The sequence below is a fragment of the Scomber japonicus genome, chromosome 12, assembly GCF_027409825.1.
Source record: "Scomber japonicus isolate fScoJap1 chromosome 12, fScoJap1.pri, whole genome shotgun sequence".
Classification (NCBI taxonomy): domain Eukaryota; kingdom Metazoa; phylum Chordata; class Actinopteri; order Scombriformes; family Scombridae; genus Scomber; species Scomber japonicus.
The window spans coordinates 10,786,970-10,814,762 of NC_070589.1; the positions used below are offsets into that span (position 1 = coordinate 10,786,970).

At 39.1% G+C, this 27,793-nt stretch overlaps 1 protein-coding gene across 1 annotated transcript in view; it reads left to right on the plus strand.

Moving 5' to 3' along the window:
* Positions 1–24,345, plus strand: part of LOC128369353 (probable G-protein coupled receptor 158) — a 59,688-nt gene extending 35,343 nt beyond the window's left edge. Inside the window, exons 6-13 of the mRNA XM_053330379.1 lie at positions 4,274–4,383; positions 5,669–5,907; positions 11,790–11,928; positions 17,799–17,904; positions 20,024–20,170; positions 20,547–20,790; positions 21,570–22,123; positions 23,380–24,345. Coding sequence (XP_053186354.1) covers positions 4,274–4,383; positions 5,669–5,907; positions 11,790–11,928; positions 17,799–17,904; positions 20,024–20,170; positions 20,547–20,790; positions 21,570–22,123; positions 23,380–24,345 — 2,505 coding nt within the window. The remainder of the gene's footprint in view (positions 1–4,273; positions 4,384–5,668; positions 5,908–11,789; positions 11,929–17,798; positions 17,905–20,023; positions 20,171–20,546; positions 20,791–21,569; positions 22,124–23,379) is intronic.
* Positions 24,346–27,793: the final 3,448 nt, after the last annotated feature.

The window sequence follows — 27,793 nt, forward strand, 5'->3', positions numbered from 1 at the left end:
TAACTTGCATCTTTGGAGAAGCATAGACTACTCTCAGCTTAACACATTTGCTATATCAACCTGTGATGATGTTACATTGTGTTTGAGGTTTATTAATTCTTTCCCTATAAGTGGACACAACAATTAATTAATTCAGGTTTAGAGCTGAAGTGATATACCTTAGCATAAATATTCAAACAGGGCAAAAGCTATTTGTTTAATCAACAGAAAAGCTGACATGTATAAATGCTAACTTTTGCTTTTAGGGCGCAGTATGTGCTATAAGGATTTTTTTTTTTTTTTTTTTTTTTTTTTTACAGATATTCATGGTGCACAGGTTTAGGTCACTGCATGAACATGATGGTACTAATCCTGGAAACTTCAGTGTGGCAATATATTCATGTGTGTGTGCAAACAAAGCACATGAATATGTTTGTGTGTTTAGTGCTTGAATTAGACAAAGCAGGTTTGGGTGCTTTAGAGCTTGCTGTTTCCTCCAGTTTCAAGTGCTAAGATAGCTATGCTAATCTAGGCTAATCCCCTTCTAGTTTAGGCTCCATACCAACACACACCACTGACAAGACTGAAATCCTTTCATTTAACTATCCCACAGAAGGAAAATAAACATATTGCTCAAAACATTGAACTATTCTTTTAGAGTACACCTTTTTCCCCCCCAGATAGTATTGATATTAAAGTTATGAATCATATTAAATGATTTTGGAAAATGGTCTATGTTTGAAAAATCTTATTAGGTATGTATTAAACTTCCTCCAATAGTACTTGTCTGTCTTCCATATGCCAACCAATTTATCAGATCCTGAGCTGCAACAGTGACTCACAGCCGATAGTGGAGTGTTAAAAAGGAACAGCTATAATTCCTGTTCTTGGGTATAAAATGGACTTGGCTCCCTGCTCTCTCACGACCAGCATACCAATGACAGACTCTGGCACTGCAAGGTCTTGATGGGGATTGTGTATGGAAGGACTGAAACAGTGCTTTGACTCTGTGTGTCACATTCATAATCAGGAGGTGAGAAAAATGTCTGTATTCCACAGCTGAACTGAGAATGGACAGATTGAAGGCTGAAAATTGTATTTTTATGACACTGTAATAGCACACTGAGTCACATTTTGAGTATGTGGAATCCATCTTGCCAGTTTTGAAATGAGATTATATGGTTTAAAATTGTGATGATAAAAACCAAGAAACAAGCAGTAGATAAGTTCACTGCTAATGCAACATTTATCCAATATATCATCACAATGAGTTATCTTGAGGCACTTGTAAATTCCTGAAAAGCTGTAGCACATACAGTACCCATTACTTTCTATTTTCTTTTCACAAATCTTACATCCATTGTTCTCGCTGGGTAAACTTTGCCACAATGTTCTGCTTCTGTGGAGAAGCAGAGAAGAAAAAGAAAATAGGTTACAGGTACAATTGTTGCTCTAGTTTAAGTACTCTGGATAGCTGCTGTTGCTTGAATGAAACTTTGTACGAGCACTACGGTAGTTATACTCAGGCATGTGTCTGTTTGAGGCAGTGTAATAACTATAAAGATTGGTGTCCTCCAGTTGACAGATAATATAAAGCAAACATCCAATATAATACAAAGATCCAAGTACATGAACTACAATACATTTATATGAATACCTGTCCACAAAAAGACTATTTTTACTGTGCTCTATATTAAAGAATGAAATCATTAAGATGTCACTTCATACTGTAGGTAGATCTGCACATACATTCAATATCTAGAATTGTTTATTCTACACAGTTGGGGCACATAATTCTGAAACGTAAAAAAACTAAGCATAGGTCCTCCAATATATATTTGCTGTAAAGATTTCACACATAAAGGAACTATAAAGATCATAGGTACAGAAATCACAATGACATTCCGAATGGATCTCGATGCATTTGTAATAACCTCATCAAGTGTGGATATGATGAGTTTTTACACTGAATATTTGTCCTCTTAACTGCAATTTGCTCTAATCAATATTTTTATATTAACAATGGCTAAAATTATATGTTTAATTTGAAAGGGGTCACTTGACAAACTGACAGAGGAGTTAGTTTTTGTTTTGTTTTGTTTTTTAAAATATACATCCTTCAGCTTATTGTTTTTGTTTTTACAGGCTACCAAATTCACAGTTTTGGTTCACCTTCGTAGCTCTCTCCAGTCTTGTTTCTAGGGGCAACAGGTAGCTGTTCTTAGTGAAAAAACATGAAAAACATACTGTACACTATACCTCCCCAGCACCAAATACACCATGTTATTAACTTGCTGGTGAACTCATTGTTAGAAAGATGAGAAAATATTGAACTTCCATTCAAGGTGTAAGGTGGACATTAAATGAACGCTAGCTCTGTATCTGCTTAATAAGCAAGTGTTAACTAACCAATTATATCAACTTAAAAGGTCATAAAGTATCTGTATTGTGTTTACATCTTGCTTGTGCTGCCCCCAAGTGGCCATAAATACAAAAATGCAGGTTTAAGTCATGTTTCTTTTTCTGTGTGGTTTTGAATAAAAGATTCAATGCGTGACTACTTAAAATTGTATTTTAGGTTTTTTAGTGACGTTACAGAAGTCTATACATGGATTCCCTGCTCTAACTCATAGACATACTTTACCATACATACAGTACCAGTCAAGTGGGAATGGGAAGGTGTGTTTGACTGCCACTGTATAGCAATAGATATCCCATTACAAATTTAAACTGTAGTCCATATAACATCAATATTTTATTTATCAAAAAGAATTCACAAACATTTGACATGCTAAGATGGCACCAGTGTGTACCGCAAGCTATCTGTCATGCCTGCTCAGCTCATTGTTGGCTGCTGCTTTACTGCGTGCCAAGATGTCTCTGCTTTGCTCATTTATGATTGCCAAGCTCTTCTTAACAGTTCTCAAACAAACTCTTTTTCAGTTAACACTTTTACCCAAGGTAAAGGCCAATCTCTCTGCCATAGATTTTCAAAGAGTTATTGATGCTTTTATAACCTCTTGCCAAGACTATTGTAATTCTTTGTATGTGGGTATAGAATCAACGTCAGTGAGTACAAAATGCAGCCGCTCGTCTTCTAACTGGTAAAAGAAAGCATGATCATATAACACTGGTATTTGCCACTGGCTTCCTGTTGCTTACAGCATTTATTTTAAGAGTTTAGTGCTGTTTTTTAAGCTTTTAAATCAGCTGGTATACCTATAAGAATTGCTCAGACTGTAGAAATTTGAAGTCGCTGCTGAAGACCCACCTCCTTTCATTGGCTTTCAGCTCGAGTTGATTGTTCCTCCAACAGATTTATATTATTATAACATCAGATGACTTACATGTGGAATAGTCATGCTTAATTGAGGCTTTCAACACCCTGTAAGTGTCAGGTTTAAAATGAGAGCTCCTGTGTATGTTGTGTGTAAATGAATGCAGAGCCTATTTACATTGCAAGACGAGGCTGATGCGGGAAGGAGAGATGATTAAACGGTATGGAGGATCTATATCCATAACGGTGAGCAGAGCAGGTTTTTACTTTGCTTCAGTGGAAATAAGCACTGCATTGTGTCTTCAGAGCAAAATGTGGAACTCTGCTTCAGTCAGGTCGCTAGAGATTTGACGTGTGGAGTCCTGCTGAGATGCACACTAATGATTTGAAATGCATTGTAATACAAGTGCAAATGGAAACTCTCATCTTCGCTGCTCAGCATGTGAGTCTTCAGCGTGCGTCACAGGCTTGTCTTCAACAGTAATAGGTGCAAATAAACCTCACACCCAACCAAGAAAATGATCTGAGCCACTTGCAAATACTCTGTTTTATTGCAAATCAAATGCAGAGAGACTAAAAGTGACAACCTGAACAGTACTCAGAAACACAGAAACACTCATAAATATGAATACAAATCAGCATGCAAATAAACCTACTCAGATGTAGTCGTGCACTCTCCCACATGGAAAATGACATTGTTAAACATCACCACCGAGATGGGCACCAACCCTTCAAACTCTCATATCTAATGTGTTTTGGCAGCTGACATATGAACAACATACAGCTAAGGCATGTTAGCAGGAGCTGTGGAGGCGTGAGATATCTGCAAGGCCAAATCTGCCTCCGGCTCTGACTCTTGCATGCTCGAGACTCACCTCATTTTTATTCAGATTCTTTCTGTTTGAATATGAGGGGAATATGACAAGAGTGCAAGTCGCAAAGGAAACAAAGATCAATGCGTGGTTGTGTGTGTGTGTGCTTGTCAGTGAACACTAACACTGTTGTATCACTCTGTAGGTGATGATCCTGTACTTCAATCCCAGTGTGTTTCGCTGTATTCTCCTGAGGTGGGTTCGTCTCCTGGGTTTTGCTGTCATGTACGGCACCGTCATCCTGAAGCTGTACAGGTACAGTAAACCCAGTATTGGGAGCAATAGTGTGGTAATCATCACATGAGTGCTAGAAGTGATAGAAGCAGTATTTTAACCTGGTTTCCATGCTTTTAAGATTATTTCTGTATTTTTCTGGTATAGAATGAAGTAAAAGCAAAAAACATAAAGATAGAATTCACTCCTCTCCTCTCCTCTCCTCTCCTCTCCTCTCCTCTCCTCTCCTCTCCTCTCCTCTCCTCTCCTCTCCTGTCTCTGGTATTAACTTGCCATATGACTTAGCCTTCCTCATTTTCAATAATTCAGTCTGCACACACACACATATGCCACACACTTGCCAATAAGCCCATTTGAATTTCACATCAGGTCCGGCCTATCTGCATCTGCCTACTGAAGTCTCTATTCAGGCACACACACACACACACACACACACACACACACACACACACACACACACACACACACACACACACACTTCCTGCTCTTCAGCTCTCAGCAAGTGTTTCCGAGAAGGGAGAAGGGGGTCAAAGGCTGGCCAGAGTGTTCCCCTGGCAAAATTACCAATTTGATTTTTTCCTAGCTCGCTCGGGTGTGAAGTGTGCCCCAGGGGGGGACGACCACTGAATATACCAGATATGAGGGAGATTTGTCACAGTCTGGTCAGGAGAGAGCAGAAGAGCACATCGCAGAGAAAATAGTAAACAGAGAAGTGACTGTATGTCTAGTTTAGATGTTGTATTTTATATAATAACATGTAATCCTTGTCCCTGTATAGCTTCCCTGGCATCAGATCACTTTAAAACTATTCTGGCTGATGTGTTGCATTATTTATTCCCTTTACAGAGGCGGTGTTGAGTTGTGCATGCAGCAACGAGAGCAAATACTCTGCGGCTTATAAATAAACTGCCTCTGCGTGCAGTGTGTCTAATATGTTACTTAACAATCACCTTTCTTCAACCACCTCTAGCTGAATAATGAAAAGCTGACACCCGACTCATTAAATTCTTCTGTTTATTAAAAACAAACAAAAAAAATCTGTCCTTGTATTTCCTCGCTTCTTCTGCCGTCCTTTTACTTCTCCCTGCAGGACAAGCAATATTACACCATGAATTAAACCAAACATCCTTAAAGAGCATGAATGGGCTGACATTACAGTGCCTTCCCTCCGTGTTTCTTTTAATTCAAGTGGGCATGTTAATAAGAGCAACAGCCGGGGGCGTGAGATGTGCTTATTCATCTATGCTGCTTCAGCCAGAAGTCTGTAATATCTAGCAACTGTGATCCTCCTTCTCTCTCCCTCCAGGGTGTTAAAGGTGTTCCTGTCCCGCACGGCCCAAAGGACACCTTATATGACCAGCTGGCGGGTCCTGCGGCTGCTGCTGGTGATTCTGCTGGTGGTGCTGTGGTTCCTGGTGGCCTGGACCTCCGCTGTGTGCCAGAACCCCGAGCTGAGTCGGGCTCTGATATCAGCAGGCCTCACTCCAGAGGGCCTGCAGTTCAGCATGTGTTTGCTGGACCGATGGGACTATATGATGGCTGTTGGTGAGTATGTGTATTTACATTTAGCCAATGTGTTGTGACACCTTTTGGTGCCACTTACCAGTTTACTGTAAGGAGCTTTCAAGCTCATGAGTTGGGTCTAGGCTGCTTAAAGGGCCACTCCACAATTTTACACATCAAGATCAGTTGACTTGTCACGAGAAGCACTACTCAGCCTGTGAAAACAGTTGTATAATGTCTGTGGAAGGAGCTTTCCAAAGTCTGAAAAAAATAACCTTGATGATGTCATCTCTGCTTGTGCTCAGAGACTTCAAATTCCCAACAGAAAGCCTGTGTTACAAACAGGGCAGGAGTATGAAAGGCGTAGGCATTTCCAAAGCAGAAGGATCACACAAATGAAACTATCACATCGCATTATAAAAGTCATTATATCTCTGCCTCTGCTATATCTATTTTGAGTCTCTCTGCCTTATAGAAGTGAGAATAAATAGTAATTGCATTTTTAACATTAAAGGATAGGCTCAGTCAGTCTTAAAACAACACACAGGTGCCAATAAGAACACTGTCAGAGGTTGAAATGAGATTTTCCTCAATGTAAGTGAAGTGCAATCTGAGTTAGTCATCTCAAGTGGATATCTGCCACATTTATAGTCTTTTTTTAGCATCAAATTCCCTCTTAATGTTTCCTCAGACAGTGTTTTCCTGTTATGTTGAGGTGGAAGTATAGTAACAAAAAGAGGGACTGTTGAAAGATATCTACCTGATTTGATGAACTTGGACAGCTGAAGCTTTATATTAGCCTCAGATAAACTGTTAAATATATTTTTGCACAGAAGGAGGACTGTGCATTTTGGCCCCCATCACTTACATTGTAAGTGCATTATGAAAGGATTCTCTAATGGTAAACAGGACGTGGTTAAATGTTCATATGGGCACCTGAGTGCAAAAATGACATTAAATAGTGACTTTATTTTGGTTGTAAATGCTAAAATTGTATTAGTTTTCCAGTACCGTGATGCACTCTTTTCTCTCTCCTGTGCGTTCCTGAAAACCCCTTCAAGTGCTTCTATCTTATACTGTGCATTTGCTTGTTAATTTATTATGCATCATTTTTGTTTATAGTATTGGGTTGTTCTGTTACTGGGCAACAAGCGTTGGTGTCTACTTTTTTTTAAATTTCTCTTTATTTAGTTTTATATGTGCAATCATGTGGAGTAAAGAAAAGTATCATGTGTATGAGCTTACTCGGCTCATTAAACACATGGAGCTCTTTCACTAACTCTCCTTTTGGGGCATGCATAATCACTTATTTATTATTTAATACTCACTGTATTAACATTTTTTAATGTGCTGCATATTTAAAGCTCTTTCCCCCTAAAGTAAATTACACAAAATTACATAAAAACGTAGAAAGCACATACAGTATACACATGTATTTTGCAGGCTTCTTATTGGAATTGGTGCCATCTCTGCTCCATAGCAACATTACTGAACATAGGTTTGAAGGGAATAAAGACAGCAAGTTGGCCCAAGTGTGAGTGGTTTAAAGTCCTGAGGCTACAGTGCCAGTGTGGTCAAAAGGCAAACAGCCTGCTGTGGTTCTCTGCTGATGGACAGAGTAAGGCAGAAACATTGTCCTGCAGCACTGTCCTCTCCTGTGCTTTATTTTTCAGCTAGTCTAAAACACAATGCATCTATTGTTGCTCAAGTGACAAATGATGTCAGACAAGAAATAAACAGATACAGTCCAGGGAATCTTGGTCTTGTACAAATATGATAAGCTCTTCTGCTTTGATGGGTTTCTTGTTGGAGATAAATAGAGCTATCTCTTTAAGCAAGGAGTAAAATGATCCAATACACGCCGCTTGCTTGCCAAAAGACATTATTGTGCCGTAATGGGTCCTGTTTATCCGGCGCCCTGCCTTCAGTGCAGAATTTTGAAAAAACTTCTGCGGTGAAGATGAGATTAAATGGATGCAGTTGAGAATTTTGATGATGGCATCCATTGTTTTATTCACCTTTCCCTGATGGGTTTGCTCACTGATAGTTTAATGAATGATGCTTTGTGCTACGCTAACAATGGCATGCTCTAATAAACAAGATGGAGTACCCCTCTCTAACAATGACTTGGACTGCCACCGGCAGGAAAGTAGAGGAGGTATCACCAAGTCCCTCATTTATTTATACAGCCTTTTACCACAAGCATGTCTCCAAGGACTTTGCAGAAGTTGAGCGTGTCTAGTTTTAACTATTCAATAATCTATCATAGGATTAAATGCTGTAATATTGTATAGAGTGGAATAAAACTTTGGGAAAGAAAGCTAAACTCAATAATAGATAATGCACCACAATAAAGTAAAGTGAAATGAACTGCTTTATTAATTTACATTTAAATGTGTATGCGTTATATTGTTGCTGCTGCAACTTCACCTTGACTGTCTCACTCGGTTCTGCTCTTTTATATTTCACCCCAGCCTTTTATATTCTACTCACACCACTTTGAGTTTTCTTTTGAGTCACTTGCATCCATATAATAAATTATATACCTAAAGCTACATATGAAATGTCAGTGAAACAGAATTATTAGTTTTTTTAGTGAGTCCACCATCAAGTTACCAGTTTTGACCTTTTGTAGCACCCGTTAGGGGCTGTGGGAAAATGATTGGCGTGAGGAAGGGTGGTGAACCCAATTTTTATCTTCCCTCAAAAGGTCAAATAAAATAGAATTCTAAAGCAAAACATGAATACAAATAAAGACCCCTCTCAGCACTCCCAAAACAATCTGCCCCACTTTTCTTCCTGTCCTAATAATTTTCATACTGTCCCTTAAATGACCAGAATGTATGACATTGTTATGTTAACAAGTATGAATAGTGACTGCATTGCTGAGTTATTGCACGCACTCTCCCTCACGGTCCAGATGGCCTTGTGTGCGCGCGTAACAGTCGCCTTCCTAATGACAGATTATTGAAGCAGGAGGCAGTGATGGGCACCTCACTGAAGCTAGTCTGACAGCAGAGGGGAGACTAATCCTGTTTGGAAAGAGGGAAAGGATGGATCCCTGAGAGATGCTTGGTCTGCCTCTGAGAACTGATAGACAGGCTGACTGAGAGAGAGAGAGAGGGAGAGAGGCGGAAGTGGCAGGGAAAAAAAGAAGAGTGGAGCCTGTGAAGCTTGTATGGGATGTGGGCAATGATGCAGAGAGAGTTTCCACCACCAGCTGAGGAGGGGGAGAACTTGAGAGGGAGAGAAGAAGAAGGGAGGACAGCTTAAGGACACTCTGGAGACGGGACAGAGGAAGGCAACATCTTCAGAGAGAGAGTGTGTGTGTGTGTGTGTGTGTGTGTGTGTGTGTGTGTGTGTGTGTGACAGCTTCCCACAAACACAGCTCTTTAAACGTAATGAAACAACATAGCCATTGCTCTTTTTTTGCATTTGTGTGTGTTGTGTGAGTTTGTGTGTGCGCTTTGGACGCAATGGGAAATAAGGAAGCCCCACTGTTTGCTCTGACAGCCGGTGAGAACACGGCGGTGTGTTGAAGGACAGGAAGCACCCTGTGAAGCTGCTTTGGAGGATTTCAACAATGCTCCAGACGTGGTGCATGTCATGCTCGTGAAGATTAATTTTGCTTTTCCGTGTTTCTGCCTGTTTTGTCATAATGCTGACAAGAGAACACATGTCTGTCTAAAAATAAATAAATCATCCTATTTTGTACTGAAAGCAGCAAAACCGCACTGATGCAAAACAGTATTGATAATGTCAACAATAAGCAATTAATTTGGATCCGCAATTAATCTGCATTAGCTGCAATTGTTATCCTTTCCCTCTTGCAAGCAGCTCTCTATGCATCCTGATTCAGAGGCTAAGTACCATGTAATTAGTGATGATTTATAGTCTAGGCCTATTCATGAATATTAATGGAATGTAATCACTGTAAAGTCTTTATGGACTCTTTTGCCAACACAGTCCACAGCAAAGTTCTTGGCACTATTTTCTGTTTGCAAACAAAACAACAAGCTCTTATAAAGTGCATCAGGTTTTTAAATATGTAAGTATTTACTTCGTTTTGTGCATATCTCAAGAATAATTGAAAATATATATTTTATTTGGGAACATATTGATTTTTTCACAGGCAGTAATAGAAACATAATCTTTTTGAAAGCAGTAATGCAAGATATATTAAACTGCTTAAAGGCATAATTTCATGCCTCCAAAATTCAGCAACCCCAAACGAATCCCCTTCATCCCATTCCAAAATAATTACTATTGACTTTTGCAGCTGATGTACTTTAAAATTGTATTACTGTGACAATTTAGACGATAATGGTGATTTAAATTATATAGGTGTAGCTGTGCACATGTACTGTATATTTTGAAATAGGTTGATAATTGTGAAGGCAGCTGATTCTTGCTGTAAATCGCTACAGTATGTGATCTTGGTGAGAGGTGCAAGCAGAGAGGTGTCAACACTCTGTCGAGGCTTTCACTGGGGGCAAACATTGCGAACGTATAAATCATGCTAAATTAGGAAACTTTCTAAATATGAAACATCATTCTGCATGAGGTGTCAGAACAATGCTGAGGAACAGTGTCTTAGGCTTTGAACAAGACTGCAGGAATATCAGATCTGTTTCTCAAGTCAGGTCTTTAAAGGGGACCTATTGTGCTTTTCCTTATTTTCACTCATATATATATATAATGTTACAATGTAAGATGTTTCTATACAGGTGGACAAAGTATCAAATAATGAGGTAAACATATGTACATGTAATCCCTGTGGCTTCAGACTGCTCTGAACGTTCAGTTTCTATTGTTTTTTTTCTACTTTCAAACCGAGCTGATGTCGGCTCTTGACAGATTCCTTTATAAGGTCATCTGCTCCACACACAGCACTCAAGTCCATTGCTCCACTCCACTAACATTATGGCATTATTTTCATTTTTTGGGAGTTAGTCCCACTGTGAGTGTTTTTCCATTATACAGCAGGGCAAAGTAAAATAAGTTACTTACCTGTTGGAGGTGTGATGGTCATCCACAGCTTTTAGCGCTGAGGGGTTGTATAAAGTACCAGTATGATATAAATAAGGAGGGTTTTTTTTAACTGTGATCATGCTCTAGTGTAGTCACATAATATAAACACATCTTTAAGACAACTGTCTGCACTGTTATTTGCAAGTGATCAGATCAGATTGTGTGTCCAGACATCACCAACCTATCTGCATGGGTTGCTGTGGTAACAACGCTGACGTGTCACCAACATCACCAGGGAGCATGAGAAATGGAGACCATTAATTCCCCAATGTGCCAGCAGACAATTTATTTCAGTGTCTGTCCATGGACTACTCTCCTTGTTGTCCTCCATATTGCTCTGCTTGTAGCAGCAAAAGACACTTTAAATCTGAGTTGAGCGTCCAGAGCTTCCAGACTAAAACGCACCTGTAGAAATCAAAGTTCAAACCAACTCCAAATGTGGCTTGGATCTAATTTGCATCACATTTAATTTGCTGTCTAGATTTTCAAATAGCCTGACTCTGTCTGAACTTCAGAAGTACACCTACCAACTGACTTTCAAAACTTAATGCAAATTTTAAATTTTGGACAGAGTCAGGATAGCGGTGTCTCCCTGCTTCTAGTTCTTATGCTAAGCTAATCACCTCCCAGGCTCAGCTCCAGCTTCATAACAGAGACATAAGAGCGGTATCAATTTTCAAAAAGTGAATTTCCCAAAATGTTGTGAATTTGAATATTTTTAAGCTTTACAATTACTTTCCAACCACACGAGTGGCAATTTATGATAACAGACTTTCTGCATGGTGCAGTCCTGATAAAATAATTAGGACAATAAAGTATTCAGACAATAAATACTTTATATAAGGTTTCTTGTAACCCTCTTCACAACCTTGTTTGTTTCTTTTGGTACCCAGCGGAGTTCCTGTTCCTGCTGTGGGGCGTGTACCTGTGCTATGCCATCCGCACCGTACCCTCAGCTTTCCATGAGCCACGTTACATGGCTGTGGCCATCTACAATGAGCTCCTTCTATCAGCCATCTTCCACATCATCAGGTAAGTGGCCAAAAACAGGGTGGAACAGGCATGAGTGGGCATGAACAGGAAGTCAGATAGAGATATTGTGGTCAGAAGTGGAGAGATAAATGATGTCCTCTTGTACGCTGACTGAGAGAGAGAGAAAGAAAAAGGGAAGATTTGGAGAAGGGGACATAAAAGATAAAACAGAGCTTAGACTGTAGAATAATTATGTCACTTGAACTCAGTGAATATCTCTCTGAGAGTAATGAGGATAGCTCAAACAATAGCGAAGGAGGGGTTTAGTCGACTTTACCCCTTATTGCAGCAGAAGCTGTTGTTTAATCATAATCTTGGAGAAATGTGCCTGTTAGCCCAGGCATTACAAGTGCTGATCATGTCAGATGAAAGGCAGAGTTCACCCGCCCCCTTCATCAAGGAAATGAACAGTGTCAGCAGAGCGGGTAAGCCAGTTGAAAGGAGGTGAATAAAAAATGTCTTCCTCAAACAGACACACAGCAGAGATTTACTGTGCCAGACCCCAAAATAAACTCTCTGTGCCCTGTATCTGACTGTCTACCTCTGTCTGTCTTCCTATCAGTCTCTCACAGAAGTGAAAAGTAACTGCTCTACTTAAATTCATTTACACATTTGACAATCTTTTGGAGTGTTTTAAATGTATTTTAATTGTAATTAATTGAGTAATTGCCCCATATTTACCTTCAAGTACCAGCTGAATGTTACTCAAACTTTGGGTTGAAAATGTTTTCTTTGGGGCTGTCAGTGGATCAGATGACTATAATGCTACAGGGGTCATTTGTAGTGATGGACCAACAAACAATTGTCACCCAGTGGTGTAGTTTCCCATAGCTCTGGATCTTTTTATCATATGTATTTATTAGCATATCATTTCTTTGGTTTGATAGCACACAACTGTACTGTTTTTGGATCACTCTTACTGCTCTTATCAACATTGTTTCAGCTTCAACAGACAACTTATTCAAGCCCAAATGCTTTGAGAAAAACACTGTACACTATATGCTTAGCATTTAGCAGCTAACAAACAAAGCAACTAGCTGGTGAACATCATGGAGCATTTACAGTAGCTCCTTAAGAGTTATTTCTTAGGGTCCAAAACAGCAAACAATTGCCCCACCCCCCCTCCCTCCCAGATTTAAAGCTGCTACAATCAATACATTTGCATTAACAGTGAATCAAATGATTATGTGTAATGTAACACTTGTAATTACCATGCAGCTGTTCCCATTAGCTCTATGGAGCATTTCAGTCTTTCAGTCTGTTTTGGTTCACTCTCAGCTTTAATCACTCTCATAGTTTTCAGCAAAAAAGCTTTAAAAAACCCTTACTCTTAATACCTGCCCAACAGTTACCAAATGACAGTCAAATAGCTGGTGAGCATAATTGAGCATTTAGCTGCTAAAGAACAGACGTCTCTCTACAGGAGTTAATGGAGACCAAACCAGAACTAAAGGGAGTGAATATTTCATTTACACATCTGCCAGGCAACACTCCTCCAGTTAAATACTAATGTTCAGTGCTGCTTAACAGGTAAACAGGCAATATAGTTTGCTAACACATTCTTCATAGCAACTTCATGAAGTTACATACTGTTGTTTGTTACACTGTCTTAAAGTGGCCAGAAAATCAAATCAATAATGCAACTTTAAATGTGGTCATTTGAATCAGCTACCACATTACCAGTCCATGTGTCTTTTTTTGAAAACAATAACTCATTAGTTCAGTAGTTTGGGCTACAGAGTATTATGAGCCCAATTTGTTTGTTTGTATTATGCAAAGCAGACCAGAGAGTTGATGAATATATTTTTCTCCTTTCAGACAGCCACTGGTTTCCATTCATGTTTGTGCAGCATGAATCTCAGCTTGCAGGCACTTGAAACTTGATTTAAATTACTATAAGTGATTGAATCATTGTTTTGAACTGCCAGCTTGCCTAATTCTGAGTCACACACAACTATGCATTTTTGCTCTTGCTTTATTAAGCCTTACTGGCTGTGCTTATATTTGGAGACAGGAGGACAATTTAATTAGATTTTTTTTAATGGTAGTATTTAAGGAATGGTTAAAGTAGTAATACCCAAACTTTGACAAAACTCCTAAACCAAAGAACACTTTATCATTCTTTTTTCAGTGTGAATAAAAAGAGACAGGTGGTTTTTATATAGTCTGCAGAAGCCTTCAGGGGGGAAAATCCATTTGTCACACTTTCTTTGATAAAACTGTCCATGATTGAATATTCTTTCATTTAGGCAGCAGTCTATTGTGCTCAGTGAGACCAAAAGGAAAAGATCACATTCTTTTAATCTGTTGAGAAACTGAAAAGTCCAGTGGGTACACCTTCATCAGTGGTGTGAAACTGTTATAAATCAAGCTGTTCGTGCTTGCTGGGGAATGAAACATTAGTGTTTTTCTGGTGAACTGACAGAGTCAGTCTGCTGCTGCGGTCCAGAGATAAGGCTGGACTTATTCAGGATGTGGAGTGTGTGTGGTGGGGTGAGGTTGATACACACACACACACACACACACACACACACACACACACACACACACACACACACACACACACACACTATGCTTTTTGATGTCTAATATGAATTATGAATGTGAATGTGTATATTACTGAGAGTGATGACAAAGGGCCAATGACCTCTGAGCCACCTTGGTGCGTGAAACATCACACACATGCACATTCCTCGCTCTCTCTCTCTCTCACACACACACACACACACACACACACACACACACACACACACACACACACCTGAAGGATTTGGTGTTCCACTGCCCAGAGGAACCTTTTCACAGACTTTACACTCAGCTTGATACTACCTAAATAATTGCAGTGATTGATCTGTCATGGTGTCTGGCTTTAAACCATGTAACAAATACTACTTGTTTTTTTGTTCCTGGGTAGTTTGTGTTATTTTCTAATTGTTTATTCCTAAAAAAAAAAGAGAAAATGGTTATTATTTCCTCCAAACATTGCTTTTGTGAGCAGAACAATGATCTTTTGAAACTGACCTCTTTCTAATAGGAAAATGAGTGAATTTGCACATTTTCATTCAGATGAAGTGAGAAAAAACATCAGATAAATCACCAGATGAGATAATGGGAGAGTATATTTGAAGGCTGGCTTCTGAAAGTGGTTGACATTATAATTGTAAATCTTGAAAAACTACTCGCTTCTAAATGTTTTGTTATTTCAAAATATCATTGTCCATGTCACAAAAGCAAAATTTGAAAGGAATAACAGCCTTTTTCTCGGTTTAGGCATAAGCAATAAGGAAATAACACTCCGTACCCAGGAACTATTACCATAGTGTTAGCTGTAGAAAATTGATGCCAAAATGCGGCAACTTGTTAGAGACCATTGAGGCTTCTGAGTACATCTGACATTCTCCAGCAATAATTGGAGCAATTACCTGTGCTTGTGCTTGTGAATACAATACTGACTGTGATTTAAAGACAGCTACAATCAGGGGAATGATGATATCAGGTGCTTAGAAGGAGCCGCTGGTAGAGTTTTGCTGATGGCGGCAGAAAACATTTAGTCTATTCAGCTCTGTGAACTTTTTAAAAATACATGTAGCACCTTTTAAAGCAATCTGACTACTTGCTATACAGTACAAAATTAATGATCAGCAGCTAAAGGTGGTATAAATAATCATAATTTAAAAGTTTAAAATAGTAAAACCACAAAATGATGTTGAAATGTTTGGAGGAAAAAAAGCATTTTACATTTAAAAGGGAGACTTGCCTGTTTAAAACTGGACTGAGTGGGATGAGGACAGATAAGAGATGTTGCAGATTATATTTAAGGACCACTTGAGATACTGTTGCTTGCTGCATTGACTCTCATAGTAACCAAGTGCAATTATGAACTGAAACTCACAGCAGTTGTCTTTCAGTCCAATTTATGTTACATGCAGCCTTAATATGCTTAATATGTTTATTTGCTGTGTTTGTTCAGTTTGACTTGTGAACTTATTTAAGTTATCAAGACATTTTAATGACTGATGGTTTATATCTGAAGTGTGCATGGTTATATTGTGGACTGTCATTTGGCTCATGAATGTGTCCTCAGCTCAGAGCAGCAGTTACTGGATGTCCTCACAAATAAATAAAGTCATGAGTTGTGTGTGTGTGTGTGTGTGTGTGTGTGTGTGTGTGTGTGTGTGTGTGTGTGTGTGTGTGTGTGTGTGTGCGTGTGTGTCATTTGCTTCAGAAAAATTAAGATAAACCCATAAGGCAAAGTGAATCATTCCACAAAAGTATACAATTTGTAATAAGACATTTTAACTAACCATCATTAAATGCTGCATTAAGGCATAGAGCACTGCAGCCCTGCCATTATTTGTGCGTACGCATGGTCTGAGGAAGTTCTAAATTTGTTCACAGAGTACAAACTCATTTAAGCCCAGATTCTTTTGTACATACTGTTTTTATGAATAAGGCCCATTTTCTTTTGTGCTTTTTCTTGTTTTCTCACACCCGCTCTGCATTCAGTCTCATTAGGCCTGCTCTTGCCATTTTGTTCCTTGCTATTTCATTAGTTCAGTTCGTATGTAAGGGTACAACTGCAGTATGTAGTAGTGTGTGTTCCCCCTGGGCTGAGACATTCTCTTTAACAAGGTCTCGGTCTGGTTGTTTCAGTTAGAAACAAACCATGCTACGGTTCGTTTGTGCCGTATCTTAGTTATACGACTGAAGGCAGCAGGTCTTTGCATAATGTGAAACAACAGCTCATTTGCAAGACGTTGCCTTGAAGTGCGTTCAAATGAGCCACTTTGTTCAGATATTGTGGCTTGGTATGTGGCTCAAATGATGACTGCAACTATACATAGATGCCAATTCTGCCAGCATCTCCATTTAACCAATTTAAACTTGACTCTCTCTGTCTGCCACATTTCTGACCATTGGTATCTCCCATGCAGCTGTTACTGATACACAGCCTAAATAAAGATATTCTTTTAATTACATGATATTTGACACATTTAAATTATAAACACTAACTAACTTCAAATTCATAACCATTCATCATCGACTCCACTACTGCTGTGACATGCTGTATAGCTGGAAGTTGTGTATTGCCAGATTATCATGCCTGGTATCCTCCATATACCAACACCCATGGCCAGAGGATCTCACACAGCTGTCAGCCTGACATTGAGTTTAAAAACAAAAGAAAAAAATAATTCATACAGATTCTGGTCCAATGTCTCAAATGTCCATGGTAAAGGATCCAATTTACAGCACTAAAACTACATGATGTTTTTTTTTCTTTCCCAGTTTGGCTACCTGGTAGAAAAGAGAAGACATCACAAAATTGTATGGATGGTAGTTCCAAGTTCCACATGTTGATTCACCTAACATAAACACAGTCGACAAGACAGGGGACAATCACAGAGAAATATACAGGAAGGGTTGGGATGAGAAAAGCCTGTTTTTGTTTCTTGTCAGGGTTTCTTTATTCTGGCAGCTACCTGCAGCTGTATCTAACATTCAAACACTGTCTCGCCTCAACACAAAATAAAAGTGCTACACTCAAAGCCAAGTTGAACAAATCTTTCCTCCTCAAACGGAGGCAACTGGATGCAATAAACTGCTGCCTTTATAATCCTCACACAGCATTGCTTTCATGCGTTTATGTTTACAGTTTTTAGAAGCTGAGATTGCCTCTGGGCTGTGGTACATTTTATTCTACTTCCCTCGTCCAGAGAACCAATAAAGGCTCTTTTTAGTGTCTGTGTTTGCAGGTGTGTCTCAGCGTGTTTCACAGACACAAGAAGCGATGCAGTTCGGCTGGCTTTTAAATCTAAATTTTGATAAGGTCACCGGACAGATTCTCTGTGGTTAATGTTCTCCTGCAGGTTCTCTCTGGTGCCCGGGCTGCACCCTGACTGGATGCTCATGTTGTTCTTCGTTCACACTCATCTGACTGTGACTGTGAGTCTGGGCCTGCTGCTTGTCCCAAAGGTAATACTCAGTACCTACAGTTAAATGGTCTGATAGTTAACAGTTACATTCTATGGTTTACCTTTACAGAAGAAAATATTAGGGCTATTCCAAATATGTATATATATATATCCATATTTATTAATAATAAAGTTCCTGACTTGGGAAACTTATCATGACAGAAGCAGCTCCCAAAGTGCAGCATGGATGAAATCAGTGCAGAAGTCATGCTTGTCTATCCCTGCAAGAGCATTTTTGGAAATTCCTGTACTGCAATGAAGGGTACATTAAAATCTACTGCTGCATTACATATGTTTATGCAACTGTTCATTATTAATCTTTAGTTCATTTGATATAAGCGATGTGGGACACAGACATTCACACAGGCACATTTGCTATCATTGCCTTAAACTCATTCAAACTGCGACAGTGGTTATTGTAATTTAGCTAAGCACTCCCACGAGTGTCTTTATGTGCAGTCTCTCAAGTCTGATGGAAAACATTTAATTCTCCCGCTGCGTGAGAAATGCAATACACCATCAGCGCTCTCCGTTCTTTCATTCGTTCTTAATTAGGCACCTCAGAAGTGCAAGTCAGTTGATTACACTGGGATAATTAAGCACAGTGGGAGGATGTTAATCTCACACAGCGTCTGTTCCTGAATCTGGGCTAAATATTTGGTCTCCTTTTGTTCCCATATTTGTCAGTGAAGCAAAGCTAAATAATTTGGCCGTGAAAATCAAGCCAAAATGAAACTGCTCTTTGCAGATCATTCACTTTCATTTATTGTGTTATTGTAAAAATGCAACCTCAACTTTTTATTACTGCGCTCAGGAATTCAAGTGAGGAGGAGATTAGTGCCTGCAAACCAGAATTGCATAATACACAATTTCCACAGTTCAATTTCTTCAATTTAAAAATAAAACAACGATCAAGGAACATTTAAATGGAAGTGAGCAGCCTGTATTTGTATGTGAGTATTCAACTTTTAACTGTGAGTAACTCCTTCACACTGACTCCAAAGCACAGATGTATTTAAATGGACACATCATTTCTATCCCAGTCAGAGCTTAGTCAACTGAAAATGTTCAAAAAACACCCATATTGTATGCATGTCTGTGGTGTGATTAATCATCCAAGAAGCCCAGGGTGATAAACATCAAAACAAGAAGTACACAATGAAAACATTAAAAACACATCAATCACAAAGAGTGGGAAAAGTTTAAAGTTGCACATAAATTGCCCAAAAGGAATATTTCACCAGATAATCTCCATCGTATATTTCTATTAACATATACTAATGAATGTTTACTGAATGTTATCGCCATTTCTATGGACAGCTAGCAACAAGAAGCTTCACCCAGAATATATTTAAATTTACATATTCTCAATGTTTCATTTTACATTCTTGGTTCAGATGCCTTGCAGTCATATTTGATATGTAAAGATATAAAAACTTATTCCATATAAGAGGAAGATTATTAATATCTGCTCATCTGCTCTTCTTATGTGTTCCATGCCAGTGTTCTGATCCTCAGAAATGCACTGCTGCTGGGCCATATTGGCCTGTGTTACACTATTCTGTGTTTTGAATTGCATGGACACTTGATCATATAGGCTACAGTAGATAATGTTGGGTGTTTGTAGGTCTGAACTTGTTCGCTCCAACAATCAGTCTGAATGTAGAAAAGGTTATTTGAAATTAGGGTTTATCCTTCAGTTTGAAGCCTGTTAAAACTGTTAAATCATTAATTGAGACATTCCATGCTATATTAAGGAAAATAATTCATGAAGCAATATGAATCTTCTACAATTTGAATTCTTCCTAACTCTGCAATATATATTATCAGGATGGGATCCTTTCTCTCAGTTAAACGATTTCAATTACAGGCAGGAAAGCAATTTTTTTTTCATTTCCCAAGATCTACATCATTAATTATTTTGCTGCAGGAAATTATTATTCACCAACCCCCACCTCAAATAACCCCCTTGAGTAACATATTCATTTCGTCATACAATAAATCTATAGGCCAGAGATGATGTTAGTTGAGACACTACATTTCAGACTCGACATCTTTTTCTCCCCCTTCCCACAGGATCATTGATGGCATTCTTTAACGTTGCTCTCCATCTGTTTTAGTTTCTGTCCAAAGGGACTCAGGCCAGGGATGATATCGCCACCGAGGCCTATGAGGAGGAGCTGGACATGGGAAGATCTGGCTCTTACCTCAACAACAGCATTACTTCGGCCTGGAGCGAGCACAGCTTGGACCCTGAGGATATACGGGTGAAGTAGCATTTAGAATAGCACAATCTTCAACCTGCCCGTGGTGGTTTATTCAATTATGGATTGCTCTTGCTTCCTCCCTAAGGAAGTACTTAAAGAAGGTGTCAAACTTGAGATAGATCCTTGAAAAACAGTGATCAGATCTGTTGTGAATGAAAACAGCAGGGATATTTTTTTAATAGCAAAATGTTCATGTTCTAAATAGGAAAGTATTTTTGTTATGGTAGACACAGTTTAGTAATCCTTGCTCCAGCTACCAGATGTCAAAAAAATCAAGAATTCATTTTTGAGCAACTCAAAGAAGTGCATAGTATGTCTGTTATTCAAACCTGGAAGTTGTTGTTGTCCATGATTTTTAAGCTTCTTTTTATTTTAGGATGAACTGAAAAAGCTGTATGCCCAGCTGGAAGTCTACAAACGCAAGAAGATGCTAGCCAATAACCCTCACCTCCAAAAGAAGCGCAACTCCAAGAAAGGCTTGGGTCGCTCCCTGATGAAACGAATTACAGAGATCCCAGAAACCATGCATATCCACCGCCAGTGTAGTCGTGAAGACGGCAGTGAACATGGCAGCAACCGCAGTACCTTAAGGAGAAACCCATTTGAGCCGAGCCATCATGGTAAAATCATGGTGCCTTAAAACTAGTTAGGGTGATAACACAGCATAAAAATTAAAATAACTTATCTCTGGGCTTCCAATTTGAAATGCTGTATATGACCAGATTTTTAGATAAGTTACTGTAAAGCTTGCAGGATTTCTGTATTTTTTGTGGCATTTGTATTTTTAAAGTCCATAAAAATTCAGTTTAATGTTGCCTTGCTTATCTGCAATCAAGCAGTACATTCCTCATTCAAAATATAACAAACTTTTATGACTGGTTTATTGGATGGAGAAAACCTATGTTAGTCATGTCTTTAGTATGAATTAACCATTTAGAATATTAACAAATAGAAGCCAGATCTCTACAGAAAATGCATGTAGTGAGTATATATCAATCTTTTTCAAAGCAGACATTTTAACTTGTCACATCGGAAAAACACAGGTGTTACTAAAAATATTAATGATGATCATGTCTATTTCAATTTCTCAGTAGGCCATGACAGTAAACCAGCATGCAAAAACACCAGGACTATGAAACTGAAGCAATTAAACTAGATTAAGCCATCTTGTGTAAAAATTATTATTTACACCTTCTGTAACGTGTCAAAATGTCTTCCTCGAAAACATGTAATTATAACTACAAACAAGAACAACAGAAAAATACAATGTGCTGTCAGCTCCACATACTGTAAATGGAGACTGGCCTTGTGTGTAATCATACAAATGTAGTTTGTGTCATTTTAAGTAAGTCAACCTATCCCACTTTCATGCCAGTGTATTATTTTAATCTCCCCCCAGGCAAATCTCGGGATGACTCCCTGAAGAACAAAGTCATGGGCTTGAAGAAGTCCCACAGCTATGACCATGTTTGTGACCAAGATGAAACTGGAAGCCAAACTGGCTCGACAGCAGGAGACAAAATGACTCCTGTTGGAGGAGGTGGGGAAGGATCTCTTCTGGGTTCCCTCATTAGCCGAAAACATTCCAAGAAACAGCTGGAACCAGCTGCGACCCCTCCGAGACTGGAACCAGCTGAGTCCACTGAGTCTGTTCCACTCTTCTGGAAATCAGCCAGCGCTCACAATTTAACACATGAAAAGAAACCTGTCCACCTGCGGACCTCCATCATGCAGAAGTCTCTAAGCGTAATTGCCAGTGCCAAGGAAAAGATGCCGGGGCTCACCAACAAGACACAAAGCGTGGAGGATGCCAGTAAGAAGGGTCTGAAAGGACAGGAGGGGAGGATGCTGTCAGGTGTGGATGAAACACCTGAGCATTATCCCAAGATGATCATCAGCCAGTCAGTGGAGTATTCCAAGACACCTATGAAGATGGGGATCATGAAACAACAGGTACCTTTTTTTTTTCAAATCTACAACCCAAATTCTAATTGATTCCTTTTCTGAAATGGGGGAAGAGGAAGATATGATAGTTAAAGCATCAGTTACTCCATTGACATTAAATGAATCACAAGTTTCATAGTTGATTAAAAAATGTCCAAACATTCTGTGTTTCCAACTGTTTAAATGTCAGGATTTACTCACCTTTGCTCCTGAGTAAGAATGTATTGTTTATCTTGAAAATAGTAGTTTGGGTGTTTTAAACTGCAGCTCAACAGAACATCTTGTTAATGAGAAGGAGGATAGTGAGACAGTATATCTGGGAGTCAGTCTGGACCAATGGGTAAAAGAAATGGCTGATGAGAATCCCATTCATATTTAAGCCCAGGACCAGGACTATGCTTAATCATTGGTAACTACCACAGGCATCCCAGTGGGACACAGTATGTGGCTGTGCTGTTAGAACACCTGCCCAGAGTTTAAAACCCATATGCTAAAAGAAGCTAAAATATTCAGTAGAACAGGGAAGAACTGCATAGGCGGATGATCATCTTCTGTGGGCTCGTAACTATGAGCAACTCCTTCACACACATAGTCACTTGATCCATTTTTAATATAAAAATATTGTTCATAGCAGCTTTAAGGAAACACTGCCAAGTTAAAATATCTTTGAACACAGACAGGGTTTATGACTACCCCCCATATTACAGACATTTATCATAACGTGGTCAAAGTTCTATACTTATTGTGTGGGTATTGTGATGACAACTGAGCCATCTCAACGACAGCTAATCAAACTCCATCTGGTGATAGAGACTGTTAAGTGTAGTTGAAAGCCCTTTAAAAAGCTATTTATTTTGCTATCTGAATGTCTCTTGGTTTTAGACAGTTGGCCAGGCAAAGCAAGCCATTTAAAGGCATCAGCTTTAGCATTTGTTATTTGTCATTGTTCATTCTGACTTGACATTTGTCATTTCTCATTTGTTTATAGACTAAAAGATTAGTTGATGAATCAGTTATATCCCAAAATATTCAATAATGAAAACAATTGTTAGTTACAGCCCTATTTATCACTCTTATCATTTGATAATACATAGAGTGATTGATATTATGGGAAGATGAGAAATCGTCCCATTATATCAATCACTGACAACTATGGTACTATGGTAACTACTATCTGTGGTACAGTTGAAAGCTCCAAAACAAGTAAGTGGGCATTGAGTTGAGATTGTTTTATCAGCAGTTATTTTATTGCTTGATTGTGACAGGTGAGTGGCAGCCAGCCATCCATTTGCTCCGAGACAGGGAGGAACCTCTACGATGTGTCCGAGGTTTGTCCCTGGGATCTGGAAGAACCTCAGACCCCCTCTGAGGCAAAGACCCAGAAGCACGTTTCCATCGCTCCTGGAGAAACCACTGCAGGCCGGAGAGGCAGTAGCTCTGGAAACACCAAAGGTAGCCGGTCCCAGCAGAGGCAGAAAGCAGGGCAGTCTCCTTCCAACAGACGCCGCTCCAAAGACAAAGGAGGAGATGAGGGCAGGGAAACACGTAAATCTCGCCCACCCAGGTCACCCCTGCCTCTCAAACCGGACGTGTGCCCCTGGGAGTTCGATGAGCAACCCATGCTGGGAGGAGACTCAGATTCCATCTCCCCAGACAGGATCAGGCGTAAAAAGAGCGTCACACCCACTGATGGAAAACCCAAGGCACTCCACTCAGACCACTCCAAGTCCACAGGCAGCCTTTTGCAGCCTCCCTCCCTGATGGTAGAGATCTGCCCGTGGGATTACGCCAGCCCACCCTCGCCTAAGCAGGAGAAGACCTGCAACAGCCCCACCACACACAAGAAGAAACGGAAAGGCTCCTGCTCATCCAACCACAAGGTGGAGAGGGAGAAAGCAAGGGAGAAAAGCAGAGAAAGGCGGAGCTCCTCCAGCAAACCGCCATCAGAGAGGAGACGCATTAGTCAGTCGTCGGAGTGCGGCGGGTCGGTTTCTGAGCGGCGGAGGAGCTCCAGCAGAGACCCAGAGGTGATGGAGGTCAAGAGGTCGGAGGTTTTCTCCCGGGAGGCCGAGCCCTCACACACCAGCTTTGGTCAGACTAAACCTTCACCAGACAGGAAGAAAGAGAGCTCTTTGAGTTCTAGTCACAAACCTCCAGTCATCAGCGGTGCACAAATGGTTGATGTTTGTCCCTGGGACTTTCAAGAGCCAGACTCCGAGGAGAGGGCGTGATGACTGGTGAAGACTGGTGCGACGATTGTATTTTTTTGTATCCACAGAGGACAAAGGGATGAAATGTCTCTATGAAGAGAACCAAAAGATAAAGAAGTGACATTGATAAGAAAGCTCACTCTGGGTCACCTTGGTGTAAGAGATTTTGCAAGGAAAAACATTTATTCTGCCATCCATTGATGCGACCCAAACATGAGTATTTGCTAAAAAAAACTAAGTTCTCGTTGTTACATTGCAGTGAATGCAACCTTGAAGTCACTTTAAAGTAATTTTTAATCTGCACTTTTGCTTGCACATTTGTCAGAGGTACAATGTCTGTTTTTATCACATGTAAATCAAGGTAATTTGAAAACAAATCATACCTGTATTTAACAGCAGATCAGACAATCGTTTGTCCACAGACACAGTGAATGCTTCACATAATCAGCTTATTGAATATTCACATATGTTTTCCCTGTCGAGCTGATGAAACTGATAATCTATGTTATACAGTTAGCCAGTGTGACAATATCAGATACTGATGATGCACAAAGAGGCAGAAGGAGAAAAAAAGAGCTAAGGAAAAGAATGGGATATGAGCTCTGTAAAGCAGGACCAAAGCCCCAGACACAGCTGTGAATGCTCCTTTAGGCCAAATACATAATTCATGGAATGAAGATGATGTGTTTGATTAGAGAAACACGGGGAATGACAAAGGATTGTTGTCCAGCTTCACTTTTAAATGAAGAAAACTTGTATGTTTCAGTTAAAGTCCTCCATATACAGTGCAGTGTGTATACATTTTGCAAAAGCCATTGCATGTTGCAAACTACCAAGCATCCAATAACTAAATGTTTATTGGTTAACTTGTACTCAAATATGACAGTGGAACTATTGATGTTGTTGCCTATGATATTTGTCTTCTGATGTACCACATGTTGCTTTTGAAATGTTGTGCATTTATATCAATAATGTACACGGATGTTTCAAATGGCTCACAGTTACAGTTGAGCAGTACTAAAATATCCATGAGACTCTTCCTTCTGTTTACATTTGTTTACTGTTTACTCCTCTTGAAGTGGCACATTTAATCTGTTTTTGCTATGAAAATCCCTTCTTTAAAAACCCCAAACACTCCACATGTTTAGAAAAATGTCTTTCAAGAGCGACTTAAGGACCAAACACAAGGCTGAGTTGGGTGGATGATGTGAAAAATGCATTTTTCTATCACTAAGTTGCCCATTTTACATCTGCTTGAATGCAACTTCTTTCAAATTTTTGCACATCTTCAATTGCTTAAACCACAAACTATGCATGACCAAAGCTTTCTTTTGCCACCTTCTCTCTAATGGGAAATGAGTAATTTACTGTTTGAACATCATCTCCAACAAAAACAGCCATTCACACAGACGTCAGCTCAGCTTCTTTATGGTTGTGTGTGCATGACAGTGAAAATATAGGGTTTGTGGAACGCTAAAATTCACCTGAAGGAATAAAAAAAACTATGAATATAGCCTACTATGAAATATTTAAAGAGGACTTGACAAATGTATGCTGCACAACAGATTTTTCCAAATAAAGATGTCAGATGTTGTCATGTATTTACCAAGAAAGAACTTCCAGTTTAAACTGTGTGATAATCTGTTTTGCATTATTCAGGAAACAGCATCCATAAAGCAAGAGGCCTGATAAATATACACGTCCCACTACTTCACTTTATTTATCCCTGGTAAAACTTTCACAGGCATTTTTCTACCAGATGGTTTTAAATGGAACGTTGTAACTTCCCCACTAAATGTACTTTTTGCTTGTTATACTGTAAAGTGTTACTCCAAAAGGTTACAAACTGTTGTAGCATCCACATGGGAGTATTTATATATTGTACATTCATATTGTGTTGCATGTACATACGGTAAATACCCTGTTCTCAATTCTGAATTAAATATTTCTATAAAACCCCATTGTCACTGATTTGACTCTCAGTTTTAGCTTTAGGACTGCAGATTCTTTTGTTATGTACAGTAATGTTAGTTTGAGTTTCAAAATAATGATCTGTATATATCTTCATCAGCTGCACTTTCAAATCAGCTGAATTAATTGTATATGTAAACTCTTTCATTGGAGAGCCTTTTTTGTAGGCTGTACAACACTGCCACCAAGTGGTGAATATGCAGAATTGTGAATGGCCTCTTCAAGTCTAGGCTATTAATGTCTTGATCATCCACTAGGGTCTTAATGAACTAATGATCTTCTGTACCTATAACTGGGATGTATTTTGTGTTTTAACCTGCATAGACTAAGGCTGTATTTCAGGTATGCACTTTTGCAGAAGCAGCTGTGCTCAAGCTTACACATTCTCTGCTGCCACGTTTTAAATATATTCCATTGCTGCAATAATCCTGAAAGTAGCTGTAAGATACTTAAAGCATGAGCAAAAGTATTCTTTTACTCTACTAAGGTGAAACAACCTGTCAGAGTGTTGCATTGGATTATTGTATTAGATGCATTAAAGTGCAAGCAGCATTTTAACGTTTTAGCCAGATGAGTTGGGGCTCAGTGTGACTACTTTATGGGTATTTTAATACATAATAATGCATCATAGTTAGTTATTGTGTAATGCGTCTAGCCCATAGGGTATTTCTAGACACCAACATACGGTTGCAGGGGTGAAATATTTGTCAAATATAGAACAAAACGTCTTACATTACACTGCAAACAAAGAGCTCTCTCTTCTGTACCAGGCTGTATAAATAAAATCAGCCACACAAAAGGTCCCTTTAATGAAACACAGCTCAAGTTACTTATAATCATTCATCCAGAAAAACTAATCAAAAATGAATGACATTTTATTAAAATTGTGTAGCCCTTCAATCATCATATAATGAGCAATAAAACATCAAATGGATTTCATCTTCAGTTTCACCTAAATCACAATGCAAACAGAGACTTTTCTCTTCAGTTAATGCAGCTAATGCATAGTTATATTCTGCTTCACATAAAGCTCCACATTGTAGTGAACTAGTTTTCTTCTGACAATATGTTCTTAATGTAGGTTTGTACCATAATAAACAGACAGTCTATGTTTGTACATCAGGAACAGTTTGCACTGGTCATCATGATTATTAAACTATAATCTTTTTTTTTGGAAAATGAAAAAAAAGAAACAATCATACAATGCAAGGATTTCGGCAAACTAATCCAAGGTGTCCATGCAACATGTCCCAGTTTATAATCTATCTAGTGAACCACTGTTCAAGCATAATCACCAGTCTGTTTCAAGGTTGAATCATTTTTATAATTTATGGCATCATATTTCATGAGCTGGTCCTTTAAGATTTTCATCTTAAAAAGTGAATTGTAAAAAGTACAATATTTTCCTCTGAAATGTGGAGGAGTAGAAGAGAAGTAGTAGAATAAAATGGAAGTATTAAGGAAAGTACCTCAACATTGTAAGTTAAGTTCGGTACTG